The sequence below is a fragment of the Misgurnus anguillicaudatus genome, chromosome 21 (genome assembly GCF_027580225.2).
Source record: "Misgurnus anguillicaudatus chromosome 21, ASM2758022v2, whole genome shotgun sequence".
Classification (NCBI taxonomy): domain Eukaryota; kingdom Metazoa; phylum Chordata; class Actinopteri; order Cypriniformes; family Cobitidae; genus Misgurnus; species Misgurnus anguillicaudatus.
This window is the reverse complement of record NC_073357.2, coordinates 45,794,425-45,813,741: the sequence shown is the minus strand read 5'-3', so window position 1 is coordinate 45,813,741 and position 19,317 is coordinate 45,794,425. Positions and strand designations below refer to the sequence as shown.

At 38.8% G+C, this 19,317-nt stretch overlaps 1 protein-coding gene across 2 annotated transcripts; it reads left to right on the top strand.

Annotated features, from left to right (window-relative positions):
* The first annotated feature begins 2,557 nt into the window (after nucleotides 1-2,557).
* ttc17 (tetratricopeptide repeat domain 17) lies at nucleotides 2,558-19,112 on the top strand. 2 transcript variants are annotated; one of them, XM_073859235.1, is made up of 25 exons: nucleotides 2,558-2,776; nucleotides 3,698-3,787; nucleotides 3,906-4,075; nucleotides 4,197-4,308; nucleotides 4,385-4,510; nucleotides 4,711-4,820; nucleotides 4,952-5,099; nucleotides 5,224-5,363; nucleotides 6,288-6,448; nucleotides 6,670-6,782; nucleotides 7,236-7,385; nucleotides 9,913-10,028; nucleotides 10,635-10,782; nucleotides 10,942-11,013; nucleotides 11,191-11,415; nucleotides 14,945-15,131; nucleotides 15,765-15,890; nucleotides 16,332-16,579; nucleotides 16,677-16,815; nucleotides 16,888-17,008; nucleotides 17,113-17,272; nucleotides 17,350-17,433; nucleotides 17,517-17,636; nucleotides 17,740-17,884; nucleotides 17,973-19,112. In XM_073859235.1, the coding sequence occupies exons 1-25, from the start codon at nucleotides 2,609-2,611 to the stop codon at nucleotides 18,101-18,103; spliced, it is 3,510 nt and encodes a 1,169-aa protein (XP_073715336.1). In that variant the 5' UTR covers nucleotides 2,558-2,608; the 3' UTR covers nucleotides 18,104-19,112. The 2 variants fall into 2 exon arrangements, with proteins under 2 accessions (XP_073715336.1, XP_073715335.1); XM_073859234.1 differs by having other exon boundaries at nucleotides 2,559-2,776; nucleotides 16,665-16,815.
* Nucleotides 19,113-19,317: the final 205 nt, after the last annotated feature.

The following is a 19,317-nucleotide window of genomic DNA, read 5'->3' as shown; positions in this document are numbered from 1 at the left end:
TGTGCGAGTTCTGTCTTAATTTTAATTAAACTATTTAAAATTGAACACACCTCAAAGAGTGTGTTATTACTTTTAATAAACTTTACTATAATGAAAATCAACACAGATTTTTAAGGACATTTTTACATTGGTAATGCTGATGTTTTAAAACAGCAATGTAGCCATAAGATTATAAGAAACAGGGTTCCCACGGGTCCTTGAAAGTTTGTGAATCTGGGTAAAAAAATTCAAGGCCGTGGGAAGTTTTTGAAAATATACATACATAGATACAGGTCATTGAAAGTACTTACAATATCATAAAAATTCTAGATTTTTTAAGCACACGTGCTAAACTGTTCACTTTAAATGCTTATATCTTCTGTATGTGAATGTTGATTCATACCAATATTCATATTTTGCATAGTTGTGTTTGACACATGAAAACATCTCGGGTTACGTATGTAACTGTTGATCTCTGAGAAGGGAACGGGGCGCTGCGTCTCCCTTGCCATACTTCCTGCGTTCCTGTATTACGCCGTTTTTAGCAATATTTCAGATGGTGATATACTTCCTGGCTCCAACGTCACCCTGTCTTTGTCGTTAAGCCTCACCATTGGTTGAATTTGATATGCATATTCAGACACACTTACCCCGGGAGACGTCCCCAAAGTGTCACCCCAGTGACGCAGCGCGAGTTCCCTCGTAAGAAAACTGTAGCAATGTATCTTAAAAGGTAACACGATGTAACCTTGCTCTCACTTGAAATGTGTCCCCACATTTAGTCCTTGAATTTGAAGGTATTGGACCTGGAAAGTCCTTGAAAGGTCCTTGAATTTGAAGTTAACCAAGGAGTGGGAACCCTGCAGAAATTATCACTTTTCTTCAGCAAGGTTTGGTATTCTTTATTTGGAAAATCTACAGGGATAAATCATGGAAAAATGCAATATCAATATCCAGTTAAGCACATTTTGGAAAGATTTTATTCTGTAGAGCTATAAATTATGTGGACAACAAAAATAAACTATTGTACATCAGTATTAGCTACTCAAGATTATTTTGGAAAGATTTAGAAACCTTTAACTTAATAGAAGGGGTATGATAGAAATTTGATGTAATTTATTATTTTTATTTATTTATTTTTGAAGAAAAGAAAAAGGGGAACAATACATATTAATGAACATTTTCACAATGTAAATATGTCAGATTGTAGCCTTAGGCTAATTTCCATCTGTAGACCCCTTGGCAGGTTGATGTTACATGCCAGTTAATAAATACATATAAAACACTATACAGTCCATATACAAAAAGACAAGGACAAAAACAGTGATCACATCATATTAAAACAAACAATAACAACAAGAATGGACAACAAAGGACATATAGAAAACAGGAAAGCATCAACTATACCACAAGAAACACAATTTTATGCCCTAACTGTCCTGATATTGCACTGACCCATATTACACCATTCTATATTGCACTAACCCGCATTACACTGATCCCTATTGCACAACCCATGTTTTAATGACTCTTATTGCACAACCCATAATGCACTGGTAATTGTTTCCCTTTTTATAACTTTTACGTCTGATATATAATAAATAACTAAACATGATCACATGTTTGTATTTCCCTCAACCACACTTTTAAATGACTTCTAAAGGTAGGAAGACTTGGTCTTTCCCTCACTGACAGTGGAATACTATTCCAGAAACTCACTCCCTGGTATGATAAGACGTTCTGTGAAAAGGCAGTCCTCCGAAATGCCAACTCACAATCACCTCTCATAGTTGCTCTAGTCACTCGAGACCCAGCAACACTGCTATCCTTTAATACATTTTTAGAATGATGACTTGGAATGAATAATTTATTATACAGTTATCTATATTTTTATATAGATAAAATATGGATATATTTATATAGATTTCTTATATTACATAATAGCATAGATTAAAAAAGAAACATGTCTGTTTTTATATAGAGATGTTAGAGGTAGCTGTACAGTAAGTTTTAAATACTTATACTTCATACCATCTTGGGACAGTATAAAGAGTTTTTTAATTAAATTAAATTAAATGTGGATCCTTTTTACTGCAAAATCTCAGTTATAGTGATCATTTTTAAGGTGTGAGTTGATTGATAAAGGTTTGTGCTGCTTTTCGTTGATTGTATTTCTTAAGAGTCTATTTATTGTGTGTATTTATTTATTGTCTGTAGTCTATTTATTGTGTGTAGTCTGTCAGCTGCTCTTTTATGTTGACTTTTGTATTGTTTTCCTTTAATACTGACTTGGCAAGCTCTGCTACAAAAATTCCTATGTCCCTGTATTGCTGTACTAGTACAAATAGCAAATAAACTTCAACTCAACTCAGCATACATTAAAAGAAGTGTGCTCTTTGCAAACCAAATGTTACAAAATAAATAAAAATAAAAACAAAAACAAAAAGTGACACAATTAAAATACATTAAATAAATGTATCATTAAAATACAACTGTGTACCCTTTTGTTCTTATGGCATTCAATTAATCAAAAAAATTTACTTTGTGGGAGGGGGCAACAACGTAACCCGGAAGTACATGATGGTGAATGACGTGAGCCTTTAGGGTCGAATGGACGGACGGTAGAAAGATGGCGGATGACAAGAGCAATAGTGTAAGCAGTCATTCCACTAATAAATGTTTCTGGATCTCGTCCGTTCGAGGATCGGTGTTTATTTTTATCTGCGTGCTACTTGCCGAGCCCGGGCGAGCCGCCACACACTGGGTGGTGACAGAGGACGGTAAAATTCAACAGCAGGTACGTGAACGTCCCGCGTTTAGTCACTATCGCTATCTAGAGCTTATTTACATTACACGAATGCTATTAGGCAATCAATACCTGATCTTTGTTTTTTTTTCACTTACACTGCTTTATAGACATGCGTGTGTTGAGTTTGTTTGAACTAATGCGTTGACAGCTGTTCTGCTGCCTACTGTTTATTTGTTACAACACAGTGTTTTCCTGTCTAGTGATACTGATTCAGTCATTTTATTTAGCTTCTTGATCTAGTTGTTTGTGGTCGATAAACTTTAAACTAAAGTTAAACGCAGCCCTTGTCATTGATATCGTACAGCTATGTCCCCTACTGAAAAGTTAAGCACACGCTGGTTGGCTGGTTTTAGCTGATCTCCCAGACTGGTTGTAGTTGATTAAGCTGGTGTAGCAGGCTGATTTGACGGGTTTTGGAGACTTTATAGCTGGAAGACCAGCTGACCCAACAGTTTAAACCAGTTTAAATTTAGCTGGTTTAAGATAAAAAAAAAACAGCCAACTACATCAGCTAAAACCAGGTTGGGTCATTAGCTAAAACCAGCCAACCATATTAGGCTGCACTGTAAAAAAAACTTCGCTGCCTTAAAATTTTTTGTTGAATCAACTTACAAGTCATGTCAACAGATATGATTTGTCACAACTTATAAAATATAGTTGAGAAAAGTCAACTTAATTTTATAAGTTATAACAACTCATCTCTAGTCAAGATAAATAATATTAAGTTGAAATGACTTGTAAATCCGAGTTGATTCAACAAAAAATTGAAGTATTTTTTACAGTGTGGTTTTAGCTGAAATTTTCAGTAGGGCCATCTCTGAACTGATATCGAATTGGTCTGTGGTTGTGACTGTGATCTTAGCCTGTCTATATTTTGTTTTTTTGTGATTTCCCCCTTTTGATTTTCAGGTGGATACTCCTCTTAACCTAAAACACCCCCACCATTTAGTTCTTTTTATGCAACAAGAGACTCGTGTGAACTACCTCAAGAAGTTAGAGGTGATGTTAAACCCTCACATTCCTCATAAACAGTATTACAACTGTATGTCTCGAATGTACGTATCCCTAAACAACGATTCGACTCTTCCCTGACAGTGTGCTTTTGTACATTTTGCAGAAGCAACTAGTTGCTCAGAAAATTCACATCGAAGAGAACGAGGATCGGGATACTGGCTTAGAGCAGCGACACTATAAAGAAGATGCTGACTGTGTCACGGCCAAAGTTCCACTGGGAGACCTGGATCTCTATGATGGCACTTATATATCCCTGGAGAGCAAAGACATAAAGTCTGTGATGTTTGCTTACAAAAAGGAAATCTAATTGCATGCCGCCTAGTTTTTGTGCTATGACTATTTAAAGTCTCATTTTTGGTTATATCATTTTGTGTGTATGTTTTTGGTATTCTAGTCCAGAGGATTATTTGGATCAAACGTCACCTATACCTCCAGATCTGGATAAACCTGACTGTGTAAAGATTCTTGACCTCCCGTACAGCATTCATGCCTTTCAGCATCTCCGGGTAATTGTGCAGAGTGTTTTAAACCCAAACATTTTCTATCTTTTGTTTTTTTTCACATGCATGATCTGTTTTTTAGGGTGTACAAGAGAAGGTAAACCTCACATCACCCTTACTTTCAAAGGATGACCCGATCTTTTCCTCCCTGACTCTGGGTCAGAGTGTTGATGAGATTGGGCATCGGATACACCAGGCCCTACTAAAAGTATGTTTATATGCTTCGCCTATATGCTGCAGGAAAACTTGGAAATAAAGCAAATTTTAAAATTGTGACATAATCATGTTTATCTGCGTTCCGTTTTGAACCACATAATCTTAGCTTTTTTGTTTTATTGGAGATATTTTAACCATATGTACCATAAGGGAACTACAGAAGACTTTTATTGCTCCATTTGATATCTATAGAACTCCTCATCGTGGGTGCTTTATAACTTGGCCTCCTTCTACTGGCGTATAAAGAATGAACCGAGGCGAGCTGTGGACTGTGTGGTTCGTGCCCTCCATTTTTCCCCAAGGTAAATGGTATATTAAACAATTGTATAATATACACTATGAACATTGAGGTTCTTGTTTTGTCATCTACATGGGTTATGTCACTACAGTGATGCCGTTTTGCATAAATTTGCATATCTTACTTGACTTGCAGGCAACACAAAGACATTGCACTCGTCAATATGGCAAACATTCTTCACCGAGCGCACTTCTCGGCTGACGCTGCCATCCTTGCACACGCTGCTCTGGATCTCACCACCGATCTGCTAACCAGCCATTATACCCTGGGCAACATTTATGCTGTGAGTGGAGAAGGGTCTCTCAAAATACTTCACAGTCCTCTGTGAAAATGTAGTATCTGATTTCTTGTTCCGCTCAAATGGCCCTCACTTCCTTGATCATTCCTTCCTCCTGTTTCTCTGGTAGATGTTGGGGGAGTATAATCACTCTGTGCTGTGCTATGAGCAGGCCCTGCAGGCTCAGCCGGTCTTTGAGCTGGCCCTCAGGAGGAAACACGCTGTCCTCTGCCAGCAGAAGCTGGAACAGCGGCTAGAAGCTCAACATCGGTAACAAAGACCATCCGTCTTATTGACCGGCATACTGACCTGGACTTTGTCTTTTTCTGAGTGATTAATCTGCGAATGCGCCCCTACTTTAAAACTGCCTGTGTAGAAGTTGTTGCCTTGTGACTGCCATTAAGTAGCTCGCAATTATTTTGAAAGCGTCCTTTTCAATCTGTTTGCGCTGAGAAACACATTTTGGATGTATAAGGCTGGATTTACACTGCAAATCTTGATGCCCAATTCCGATGTGTTGCTTGTATTTGATTTATTTTTGGAGGGTTTTGACGACCGCTTACATCATATTTTAAAAGCGACTTGTATTCAATATCTCCATTTACTAGGGATGGGCGATAATTTGCATGGGATTCATTAGGCATCTTGTCAATGAAGCCGGTTTCATGATTAGAAGTAAATCGCCATCACCTGCTTTCAGATGGAGCGGCATTTACTACACAAAGTCGTAGTTCACTGACAATTGGGGCAATTTCGCATTAATTGTCGTTGACGTATCACCTACGATACGTATGCGATATGGCCCAGCTTGTCAGTGAACTACGGCTTTGTGTAGTAAATGCTGCTCCATCTGAATGGCAGGTGATGGCGTAAGACGCAGATGCTTTTATCCAAAGTGCATACAGTGCAATACACGTGTATACATTTTTATCAGTATGTGTGTTCCCTGGGTTTGAACCCATGACCTTTTGCTAACTCAATGCTCTAGCACTGAGCTATACAGGACCACCACAGTTGGCTGCAATAACTTATGTGGTAAGCAAACTGATCTGATCGTACTATAGAGTTATACAACCCTGGTTTGATTGAAGCACTGCATTTAGATTGAGGTCTGGATAAACACTAATATGAACACACAACAAAAGTGAACAACTGCTGATCTCTCTCTCTCTCTCTTACTGGCTCTACCCGCAGGTCTTTGCAGCGTACCCTGAATGAACTGAAGGAATACCAGAAACAGCACGATCATTATCTGCGACAGCAGGAGATGCTGGACAAGCACAAGCTCATTCATGATGAGCAGATCCTGCGAAACATCATTCACGAGACCCAGATGGCTAAAGAAGCACAACTCGGTTAGATTGCATATTTATGCCATCGTTATTTACCAGTCATACTAATTCTTTAAACCAGACGAGTGCACAAACACAAGGATGTAAAAAGGGTTGCTCAGTATACTGGATAATCAGGTTTCATGGTTGCACAAGGCTTATCGTGCGGTCACATTTCTTTTCGTCCCATGTTGCCTAAATGAATATTCATAACCTCTAAATTATTTCACTCTGTGATGTTTTAGGAAATCACCAAATGTGTCATATGGGACAGCAGAAGTCTACCTTGCACTGCCCTTTTGACCTGCCAGTACGGTATCACCGGGGAGAACTGTTTGAAAATGTCAACTACATTCAGGTGCGAACGAAATATATGTCACCCTGCCTGTAAAAACCTAACTAAAGTATTTTTTTTTGTGATTTTACTGTTTTATACAACATGTAAAAAACACTGTTTAAAAAATGTTACCTGTAATATCAAATAAGTCTTGCAGGGATTATTATTTTTTAACATACCATACACAACACAGCGTGAATTCTTTATCTTTGCAAGTGTAATGTTGGTAATGAGTTTGGATATCGAAGCAAAATAAATTTTAAAATATTTCTGTCTTTTGGTGTAGTAATGTGAAGCAATGGGATTTGAAAAGCAAACTTTTTTTAATTGAGATTACTCAACTTGATCATGCATTGTTTTCTTTTTGGAAATATTTGCATTTGCCTTGTGTAAATCTTTAAGAATGTAATGGACCATAATACTAAAAGCAGTATTAACATAAAAGTATTATGTGTGATGTGCATGTGCTTGCAGTTTGGTGAGGAGGTGTCTATAGCCAGCAGTGTTGCTCTGGTGTCCGAGTTAAGCGTGAATGAGAGTCACAGTCCACAGCAGTTCTACACCATGTCCACAGGACGTGAACCCGCAGCCTACTGGGACAAGGAGACCTCCACCTTCACTGATGTAAGAGCTTCAGTTTATGTTTATATTTTTGCAAGTGTGAGCGTTACTGGTTATCAACAGATGGACTATATGGACTGGATTACGCAGGATGTCTTTAAGTGTGGTGAAATATGTTAAATAAAGCTAACTTTGCATTCACACCAGACACGATAGAGGCAGCAAAAACGCGCTATTGTAAGGCAGCTTGAACATTTTGAGTTTACCGACAATTTTCAGCTTTTCAACTCGTGCGTTTCCCGCGGAAATGCTCAATTTGCGTCATTCGCACGAAGTAGACGCACGAATGAGGCGGATTCGCGTCTACAGCGCTACACTAAACGCCTAATTCACGCCGCGAGACCTCCAGACGTACGTAAACACGTCTTTACATTGACTTTACATTGAAATAATTCGTGCCAGATGCTCTATTCACATGTGGTGTGAACGCAGCATAAGACTATTATTTTATAGTTGTATATATTATAAGTCATAGTTAAAGGCGGGGTGCGTGATTTTTGAAAACACTTTGGAAAAGGGAGTCGGGCAGACTACCAAAACACACTGGTAGCCAATCAGCAGTAAGGGGTGTGTCTACTAACCAACATTGTTGCCTGGGCTGCGTATGTGTGGGGAGGGTTTATCAAATGAAGGTCCTATTCTATTGGGGTAGGGGCATGTTTGCTTAGGTGCTTTCAAATGTCAACATTGGCTTTCAGAGATCATGCATCCCACCTTTAAAGGGATTGTTCACCCAAAAATAAAGTCATTATTTACTCACCTCGAGTTGTTACGAACCTGTATAAATGTATTTGTTTTGCTGAGCACAAAGGTATGTATTTGTAATCAAGCAGGAAACAGGCCACCATTGACTTTTATATTAGGGAAGAAAAATACTATGGAAGTCAAAGGTGCTCAAAAATAAGAGTTAAGGGGGTCGCACACCGGACGCGCAGCATCGAGTTGGTCTAGGACAGGGATTCCCAAAGTGTGGTACGCGCACCCCCAGGGGTACGTGAGCTGCCACCAGGGGGTGCGCGAGAGGAAAAATTTAATGGCGGCCTGTTTCTTTAAGTGGGATTTTCAATACAATTAATAAATAAAAAAATGAACAGTAAAGATTTCCTTTGTCATCGCTTTTATTTTAAATAAAAAACTATAATTTATTAGTTTTTGATAAAAACATAGAAGACAGCTACTGTCTTTTTCTATGCACTGCTCTTCTGTTATGCACTGCAGCCCCTATATGCGTGTCAACTCGTTTCATTCATTTCATATATTATAAATATGCTTAACTGGCTGAAATCAGGGAAACTGTCAAGTGTGGGACGTCTTATGATGTTGTTAGTCACGAAGGAGGAGAGAGACTTTTTTTATGGCATAAATAGAAATAATGAAATGTGACGAGACATGAGCGCGTCTAATGAACAGGATACACGAGCAATGTGTTTTCATGCATGGTAAAGAGACCGCCAATATAATAAAATACATAAGTACTTACAAAGACACTGTAGAGAACTTATTAAAAGCTTTCATTTAATTTTGTTTGAAACTTGAGCTGTTATAATGAATCTACAAACTATTATACAGTTTGCGCGAACAGTAAAGGCTTTCGTGAATATGTTTGATGGGTTTGACGCATGCATCTTGAGGGAGAGCGCACTGGTAAACATGAGGAAAGCTCTCATATGTCATGTATCAGCTGAAGACAGTAAGTGTACGTTTTTTACCATAGTAAACTCGAATGGTGTCTAAATATCACAGTGGCTAAACGCATACACGGTGCGCACATCATCTACGCTGAGCATAGCTGCGTCTGGTCGTAGTTTCAGGTGGTGCAACAGGCGTAGGCCTACATATTTTTCACAATGTCGGACGTAGCTAAGCCCGACGTAGGACTTTACACCCAACTTCTTAATGTCTGGCTGGTGCAACCGGAGCCTGGTTATTTGCGCATGATTAAACATGAGTCTTTATGGCGAGAAAACGTTTTTTTGCGGGTTTTTTTTAAAGTGGGGATTGGGGGTGCCCCAACCCGGTTGGAATATGGAAGGGGGTGCGCAGGCAAAAAAGTTTGGGAACCCCTGGTCTAGGACAACTCGGAAGTATCGTAAACCGGAAGTGCACATTAAATAGCGCGAGCTTCGTCAGATAGCGTCTACTTCAAAATGCAAAATATACGTTAGCAGCCAATGTTAATCGTTAATTTGGGGCAAATATGATGTTATTTAATGTTAAACTATGTGAGTGGCGCCCTGTGGTGCGACAGGGATTTGAGCAACTTTCTGAGTTGTAGCTGGGCACCGCGGACAGGCGCCACCTGCTGGCGCCGGTGTGCGTATATTCATAGAAAACAATGTGTTCGATTTTTTTTTCAGTGGTGACAAAATGTTCATTTTTGAGTGAACTATCCCTTTAAATCACCAATAATTAAACAAACAAATATAGGACTTTGTGAATGAAAGGCAGAGTCTCTGTGCAGGCTTAGGAATCATCAGGATGTGTGTTGTATATGTATTAAGTAAAGTGTATGCTTGCTATTTGTGAACAGGAGAGTCAGATGGTGCTGTGGCCTAAGAAGTCAGATTGTACACAACGATTCTCCACTATTCCTCCTCCCCACTTACTGCCAACATATTACCTGCCTCCTGAGTCCCGCAACTTTAAGTAAGACATGTCACACTCACCATATCACACACATTTTGTAAATATTATCAGTCCCTGCAGGATGTTGAGATAGCTAAAATTAACGCAAAATCAAGCAATTTTTTTAAGGCAGATTCCCTGCAGAATTTGACCCAAGACACTTTGTGTGATGTCATTAAATTGCATGCTTTTCATTCCACTTCAAGAGCATGTAATATGAGTACAGCTATAAAGTATTAACCAATGGTGTGATATTTTAAGTGATATAACTAAATGAATAACTAAAGTTTTACATAATAGTTCGCGTCCCATTAGTATGATGGATTTTTAACATTTTCTGAAGTTAATGCATTGCTTGCATGCTGTAAGACTAATTAATAACTTGTGGAATACTACATTTGAAACGTGAATCTTTTTTGAGCAAACATTTAAGCAGAATCAAGCATTTTTTTTTGACAAAAACCTGTGAAATCTTGTGGTTACTAAAATATAAATGTTAATATTATTCATGCTCAGTCCTTGAGGTTTGAAAATAACTTTTTGCCCATTATATACTTTACTATATATTTATACATTTGTGGGTGTGTCTCTATCAAATGTATTTGGTTATCTCTGTCATGTTTTCAGGGCTCTTAATATCCTCTTGGACAACACAAGTCTTCCACCATCAACTAAGACCCCTGACTGCACCTTCAAGAATCATATCTCTAGAGACCTGCTGGCTCCCGTGGCCGTGGCCTTAGAGAAGGAGCTGCCTGACACGCACGCCACAGAGGTGTGACCCAGTTTAAAATACCACACCCTTAGATTACCTGAACTATCTGTGGAGAAAGATAAATCTTAAGAGGGTTGTTATTATGTAGGAGTGTTATACTTTCTCAGGTGAGTCATATAATGTTGAATTACATGGGGTGGGTGTGTGTGTCTGGTCCAGGTGCTGTTGGAACGCGTTGGTGGGAGGAGTTTGGAGCAAACTGGTGCACTGATAGCTCAGGCTTTGGAAAAGGTAAAGGATGTTTTCATAATCACGGCTACAGGTGGATTACGCCAAGATTAAGCATGTATCTGAGACCTAAAGTACTAACTGTAATTAATAGTTTTTTAACAGAACACCAAATGTTTTTTTTGTTTTGTAAAAATTTTAGCTTCAGTTCACTAAATGAACCCCACAACTTTCTTTCAGACAACTGGTCCACAGTGGATGATGCAGAATGAAGCTGGTCTGTACTGGCGCGCTAAAGGAAATGGAACACAAGCTTTGGTGTGTCTGCGTCAGGCGCTACAATCTGTTCCTCCTCAGCACAGAGACATACCGCTGGTCAACACCGCCAACCTACTACTGCACTACGGCCTGCACAATGTGGCCCATGAGCTGCTGCAACAGGCCATGCAGGTCAACAGCTCAGAGGTACTTACTAGTGTTGAAAACCACACCTTAAATAGAGCAGATTTTATTACTAACCCCAAATCTAAACTGGAAGTGACTAGGGATGTTCATATGGACCGGTTAACCATTAACTGAAATTTATGACTAATTAATATTATCAATAATATTTGTTAACTTGTGGTGTGTGTCATTTTGCCACTTTTCTATCCTAAATTTGTGAATGGCCTATAAATGATGCAAGTTATTAAAATAATAATAAATAAAATAATCATTTGTATGAGAAATCATTTGTACTGCATGGTTTGGAGACGCACTTATGTGCGTCCGGACAGACCTTTGCTGATCCCCTCTGTCCTCGACCCTGACCATTAACATCTCTCTTTTTGCACAAACAGAGAAAGACCCAACAAAGCAAAACTTTTCAGGGTTTCCCCGCAGAAAATTTGTTAGTTAAGATGGTAGGGTTGGGCGAGTGGGCGGGGCAGAGGGCATGGCAATCAAAGGGGCGGGATGTATGCGTCATGATGAAAATTAAAACATTTTTATTTTAAACACTCAAATAAAACTTAATTTTGAAGAAATTATGAGAGAAAATGAACACATTCTAAATTATTAATGAATTAAATGTTTTTAACAGATACCTCTAATGGGAATAGCTGTGTGATAAAGTGAAACTAAAGGGTTAATAAACACAAACTAAAGCAGATGTTGTAGAACATTAGGCGAATGATGATAGATGTAAAAACTGATTATTTCCCACTATTAATTACATTATTTTAAAGGAGTGTAACTACTGTAGCATGTAAATAATGCACATGAATAAAGTGATCAAGAGCACTCAACAATTAGGCTATATCTAATCAACAGGCACGTGAAACCTAGCTAGTAGGTTGCTCAAACAGCAAAATCACCAGCTAACTTACTTTAAATTTGCAAGAACTATAGACTAATACAATAACAGGCTTAAATAACCCTAAAACATAAGTTCACTTACAGTTCTCATGGACACGCATTTTATCAACTGGCTATCCTCCAGACATGATGGACCAGGTCTTTTGGCCGTGTGTAGCGCGTGCACGCTCGCGGTGTGTAGCGCGTGCACGCTCGCGGTGTGTAGCGCGTGCACGCTCGCGGTGTGTAGCGCGTGCACGCTCGCGGTGTGTAGCGCGTGCACGCTCGCGGTGTGAAGCGTGTACGCTTTATTCTCCGAGATGCACTTGACGTTTTTTTGTGCAGCGAAATTATTATTATTTTTGGACAACATAGTTAAGGCGCTAGGGTTTTCAAGCTTAGGCGGGCCGCCTGAACTGAAATGTGCCGTGGGAAACCCTGCTTTTTGAAATGTGTACTGCTTTAGAAATGGACATTGTGGTAGATAAAAAAGAGACAATGAATCCGCCCTATATGGATATTAATCCTCTAGACTGTTTGCATGCTCTTTGATAATGTAAACTTTGATAGTGTATGAATCCTGGTTCTGTTGTTGATCTGTTGCTGCTGTTTGCACATTCAAATTAAATAAAATGTTTGTATTGTTTTTACTGGGTCACAGTCAACTCTATTTTCACTATTTTTATTATTTAATATTAAAATTGTATCAGTTAACGGTTAATGTTCGGTTAACAAGATTTGCTTGTCTGTCAGGAAAATTAACTGAAATGAACATCCCTAGAAGTGAGTAGTGTAAAGTAAAAATTAATGGAGTCATATAATCTAAAGTAGATCATTTCAGCGCTGTCACAATGATTAAATAATCGTCTCATCACAATTGTTTGACCTCATCGCGATAATTTCAGATCACCACAATGATTGCACATCTCTCTAAAAAACACAAGGGGGGGCTGCAGCGCCTGTATAAACAAGACAGTATCAGATTATATATTCTATAATATAATAAAATATATTATATATTCTTAATATGTGTTGTGTATTAATATTTACTGCCAGGTAACCCTTGCAAAATATTTAATTTAATTTAAATAATCACAACAATGTGTGACAATTATTTCATAAACAAACAAAAAATGTATGAGAATTAAATGTCAAAGCAATAAAACAGGTAATTGATCGTCATAATCATTACAATTTATTTGACAATTTACTGTCAGCCAAATTGCATAATCGTGACAGCCCTAGATCACTCCCATTATAATAAAGTTGTTATCACTGTAGACAGCTTTGTTGATTATAATTGGAACAAATTAAATTAATGTTGAGCTTTGGCAAATTTAATTAAATGCATTAATTTAGTTGGTCATTGTAACTGTTCTGTGTTTTGTTCTATTCTGTTTTATTTCTAAACATTTAGCGGCGGTTTTCAGGACAGGGCTTATTTTAGTCCCAAACTAAAATACATGTGTGAGCTGCCTTAAGCTAAAGGGAACATTTCACCATTTTTTCATCAAAAAAAGATGTCAAATAAATCGTAGGTGTCTCCAGAGTACATGTGTGAAGTTTTAGCTCAAACTATTATATAGATAATTTATTATAGCAAGTTAAAATTGTCACTTTGTAGGTATGTGTAAAAATGTGCCATTTTGGGTGTGTCCTTTAAAATGCAAATGAGCTGATCTCTGTACTAAATGGCAGTTGCGTGGTTGGATAGTGCAGTTATTATCCCCTTTTGACATCACCAGGGGAGCCAAATTTCAATTACCTATTTTTTCACATGCTTGTGGAGAATGGTTTACCAAAACTAAGTTACTGGGTTGATCTTATTCACATTTTCTAGGTTGATAAAAGCACTGGGGACCCAATTATAGCACTTAAACATGGAAAAAGTCAAAATTTCATGCTATGTCCCCTTTAAAAACATTTTTGCATATCTTAACATATATCAGTGCCATTGTTTTGTCTTAAGATGCATACCAGTATTTCTGTGTAAGATATGTTTGTAAAACTACTTAAATGCACAGAAATGTGGAACTCATATGAAAGGAATCTTGTTGTAAGGAAGATAACGAACCAGTATTAATAAAACAGTGTTTTTAATATGCTGTGCTCTTAAAATTCTCTGCATTCATACGTCTCGAGTGGCCATTACATTCAGTGGACTAGATGAAGCATCACAGGGCTCCAGACTAACTTTTTTCACTAGGAGCACAGTGGCCCCCAACTGAAAATTTTAGGAGCGCAACCAGAAAATTTAGGGGCACACACCGTAAATCAATATGCTAACTAAATAATCACATTTATACCAATTTCCACTGTATTACTAAAAAATACTTTGATATTGGATGCAGAACGTAAAATGTGCTGTTTCAAATTCAGTGTCACATCACAAAAAAAGGTCAAATTTACTGGTGGCACATGTGCAACTAGATGTAAAATTCAGGGGCACACTCTCAAATTTTGGTGGCAAAATGCTACCATTTGTTGGCAGTCTGGAGCCCTGCTTTATCGGCAACTCTTTTAAACACCATGCACCCTATGCATGCATGGCCCCGGGCCATCGGGCAGTCCTTTATGTTGAGCCCTGCATTATATATTTTATTTACAGTTATAAATTCAATTCTAATACATTTTACTCTCTCTTTCTCTATCAAAACAGCCTCACACTTTGTTAAGTCTGGTCAGTGTTCACCTTTCTCAAGGAAACCTGACTGGAGCTCTAACAGTGTTTCGACGGGCCCTGACGCTCACGGTTCGCTGCCCCCAGTGTCGTGCCAGCCTGCCACTAATGCGCTGTCTTCAATTTTACCCCTTCCTTTACAATCTCCAGCACCAGACCTGCCCGTGTAAGTAGCCAATACCATAAACCTCTTAACACACCAACACAGAAAAAAGTCTTTTCTCCTTGGTCAGCTACCCCACCTCATCTCCCTCCAGCGCTCGCTCCATGCCTCTCCCTCGTGTAGCTACTGCAGCGGCGAAGCGTTAATGCTCTTTTTATAGCTCAGGCACTGTAATCTTTGAGCCAATTTTAGACTCTTTACCGCTGCATCTTCTATTCTGGGTTTGCATCTTTTCCTCTCCCCTCCCCTCTTCTCCCATTTTTTTCCTCTCCTCAGCAACCCCTTCTCTAGCTCGACTCTCTCCCCTGGCACTCTTCTGAGCGAGAGAGACTTTGAAATAGCAAAATCGTGTCCTCAATAATTCAGGGCACTGAAAATAGCGCAGGCTTTATTTAGATGCTGCTGCACTCTGCAGACAAAAATGAACTCATTGTCCTCTCCTCATTTGGGGGAACTCTTGAGTTATAGATTTAGGGATAATATCGCAAACCCTTACTAGAGTCACAATAGTTATGTGTTTGTATTTAAGCGGCATTTGTTACGTCGTGTATCTGCTGGGTTTTCTTTTCTTATGTACATACATTGATTTGAAAAGTGTAAGTTAAGCAGCATGTAAGCTGAAATGTATGTGTGTAGCTGGCTCTGGCTGTGAGGCAGAGGAAGACTCCGAGCTGGAGGACTGGGATTCTGGCAACAGTGGGAGGCAGGAGGCCTGGGATACTGATGCCATGTCTGCTTTAGAAGATTCACTCCTCTTTAAAAGTAAGATTGATAATGAGGCTCAATTGTGCTTGTTTCTCAATGTACAATGTTCACGTCAGATCTGTCTTTGCTGTATTGTGATTGTCAGACTTGATGACTTGTTTAGGGTTTTAGCATACTATTTTCGCAATTTGCAGTATGTATACACTGCACAAAATATTGAGTTTATGATGCAAGTGACCTACTGCATTGGCCAAAAACTGCATTATGCAACCAAAGCACATTGGAGTTACAGTGTCCCACAGTGCACTGTGTTCGAAGCATTTTTATATTCACTGTATAAGTAATATAATTTATAATATAATAACGGTATGGTTGCATATTTTATATTCGGTTGTGTGTACATGTAAATTAAATGGCAGGCTGTATACAAAAGCAAAGTACAATAGTTTAGTTGCCCTCTGGCAGCTGTATATATTACTCTTTCTTTGTCTTTTGCAGAGGTAGTGGTGGACAGCAATGGTTCGGAGGAGGCAGGTGGGCAGGTGCAAAATAAGGACGAGGTGGAAGAGCAAGACTGGCAGTTAAGGGAGGAGCTGATAGGAGCGTTTGAAGGGGCTCTGGATATAAATGGAAAGACGGGTGACCTGCGGGGCATTCGTGTGGTGAAAAACGATCACGGGGTCATGGGGACGAAAGATGAAGGGTCATGCATTGGCAATTGTGACGATGACGATGGATCTGAATGGGTATGTCTGGTTTTACCTCTGCAATGAGTTATTTCATGTCTGTATTTTTTCCTAGCTAATCTTTATGCTTTCTTAATCACTTCAGATTACATTCCAGGTAAAACGAGTAAAAAAGCCCAAAACGGATACTTCTGAAGGTGGGTTGGAAGAAGGAGATGTCCGACAGGGTAAAATGTCATCGAGTAACTCCATCTTGGAGATCAGTGGGCCCACAATCCCCTCACCTGGACCCTCGGGTACTTGGAATAAACATTTGCCTTTTCTATGAATTTGAAAAGGGTTTAAACTGATGTGTTTTGTGTTTATAGAGAGGTGGAAGGACTACAGCAGTCTGGGTTGGCCAGGTCCAGAGGAATGTCAGCGTACACGTCGCGTAGATCTCACTACCGTGGCTAGTACCTGGCTCGCTGTGTCTGCCAAGAACATAGAGCACGACAACATTTTTTGCATCATCCTGTTCCTTCAAAACACAATAATGTTTTATATTGCGACAGATTGCTTTTATATTCTATGTGTTTTTTCTCTTCTCACAGTATTACAGAACATATAGACTTTGCTACATCACTACAGGAGCCTGCGGCTGAGCCGTTGTGTAACGCCAACCTTCCTGCCAGTATGCACACATTGGACCACCTAAGCGGGGTAGCCAACCGTGGAGGCATTCACTATACTGGAGAGAGTCAGCTTAGAGAGGTGCTTTTTCCTCTGTATATAACAACGACAGACCGATTCTTGCGTTTGTGAATCTTACCCACGTTCCTCTGTTACAGGTATTGCAAAATCTTGGAAAAGATAAATTTCCCCCACAGTCTTTTGAGCAAGTGGGAACACGCATTGCTAAGGTGTTAGAAAAGGTATGTTGTTGATCGTTGCCTGCTGTGGAATTATAACCGAACAGTTATGGTTGTTATATAGTAATTTATTGTGAATCCATTAGAATCAGACCTCCTGGGTTCTGTCTAGCATGGCAGCGTTGTACTGGAGGGTTAAAGGTCAGGGAAAGAGAGCCATCGACTGCCTTCGCCAGGCTTTAAACTTTGCTCCTCACCACATGAAGGTACTTCTCATTCTCCTGGTTTTACTATAAAACTAAAACTTCATTGGTTGGCTTGTGCAGAAGCTAACTTTATGCCATAAAGTAAATGTTTCTGTTCCCCTAGGATGTACCCCTCATCAGCCTCGCCAACATTTTCCAAAATGCACGGCTATGGGAGGACGCCCTGACTGTGGCGCGCATGGCAGTAGAAATAGCTCCTCATTTTGTTGTCAACCATTTCACCCTGGCAAATGTCTATATAGCTATGGTCTGTATTTTTTGTACTTTTAACTCTTGTTTAGGTGTAAAGGATTTAAATTAACATTAGCTAATAAAAATGTTTATATATAGCTATGGAAGAGTTTGAGAAAGCCATGCAATGGTATGAATCGACATTAAAGCTCCAGCCAGAGTTCGGGCCGGCCAAAGACCGTCTGCGCACAATCCAGTGCTACCTCCTTTCCAAGAGGGACCGGCGAGCTCCCTGAAAAAACCACGCGCACATAAATTTGTTATGAACATGCTTCTTAATCTTAGCTGTCAATGAGGATCAGAGTGTTTGTCTATTTGTTGTCTTAATTTCATAAATATAGACCATATCATTAATGTCTGTAAGTTTGGGTTTCAGATGAGCTATGACAAACGATTACCATTTTTCCAATCATTTTATGTTGTTTTATGGCTTAAGGGTTCATTTATTTTCTATCAAACATTGTGATCGTCCTTTAAGGTAATTAAGGGATATTTTGCCGGGACTGTTAAAAAGGTCACTTAAATTTTGAACTTTAGATTTGAGTGTGCCTGAAGTTGAATGTGCTGGACTTTTTAAATGCTAATGTTTTTTGTTTTTGTTTTTTTACAGTAATACAGAATTGTTCATTTGCCCCACCATATGCATATCCCATTCTCGCAGCAATAGCTAATACATTGTCATTTAGTATATGACCTGTCAAAAGAAACCCATTTATTTACATTCTCACATTTAATTTGCTAATGGAAAGAATTTAGGCGGTTACATTTTAAAATCACATATGCTGACAGAAGTTAAGGTACGAAAGCTGTCACTGGGACAGTGCCCTTATTTAAAGTTTCTAATATGTACCGTTTAGGTACACATATGTGGTACAAATGTGTACCCCAGACGTACTAATATGCACCTTTTAGGTACAAAGGTGTACTTTTAGGAAGGGTATCGCCACAGCTACAGCTTTTGTACCGTTTTTTTTTTTTTTTTTTGAGAGTCTAGGGTCTTGAGGTCGTGGTTATTTACTTGGATCTGCCGTCAAAACTGGTTAAAGCTTATTGTCCTCCTGTTGCTTAAAATTAGCTAAAAGTAACTATTACTGCAATTGTGTGGAGAGAAAAATTTCCCCTGGTGGTGTATTATACTGCTTTCAAATTTGATTGTTTTACTTAACATGAAATAACCCCTAAACATTCAGGTTGTAGATCAAGCCATTGCAAATATTTCGATTGAACTAAAGATGAACAACAAAATTTCAGTTGAATTGTGTTTTTTTATGCAACCATCCATTTGTGTTTCCTTTACGTCTGGTGAAAATGTTTTGTCTAATATTGCTTGAAAAAAGATCAGGATCTAATCGTATCCCTATATAAAATACTTAATGATAACATTTGAGAAACATTTTATGGGGGCCATAGTCTATAAGGCAACATTTCCTAGATATAAACGTAGATATGA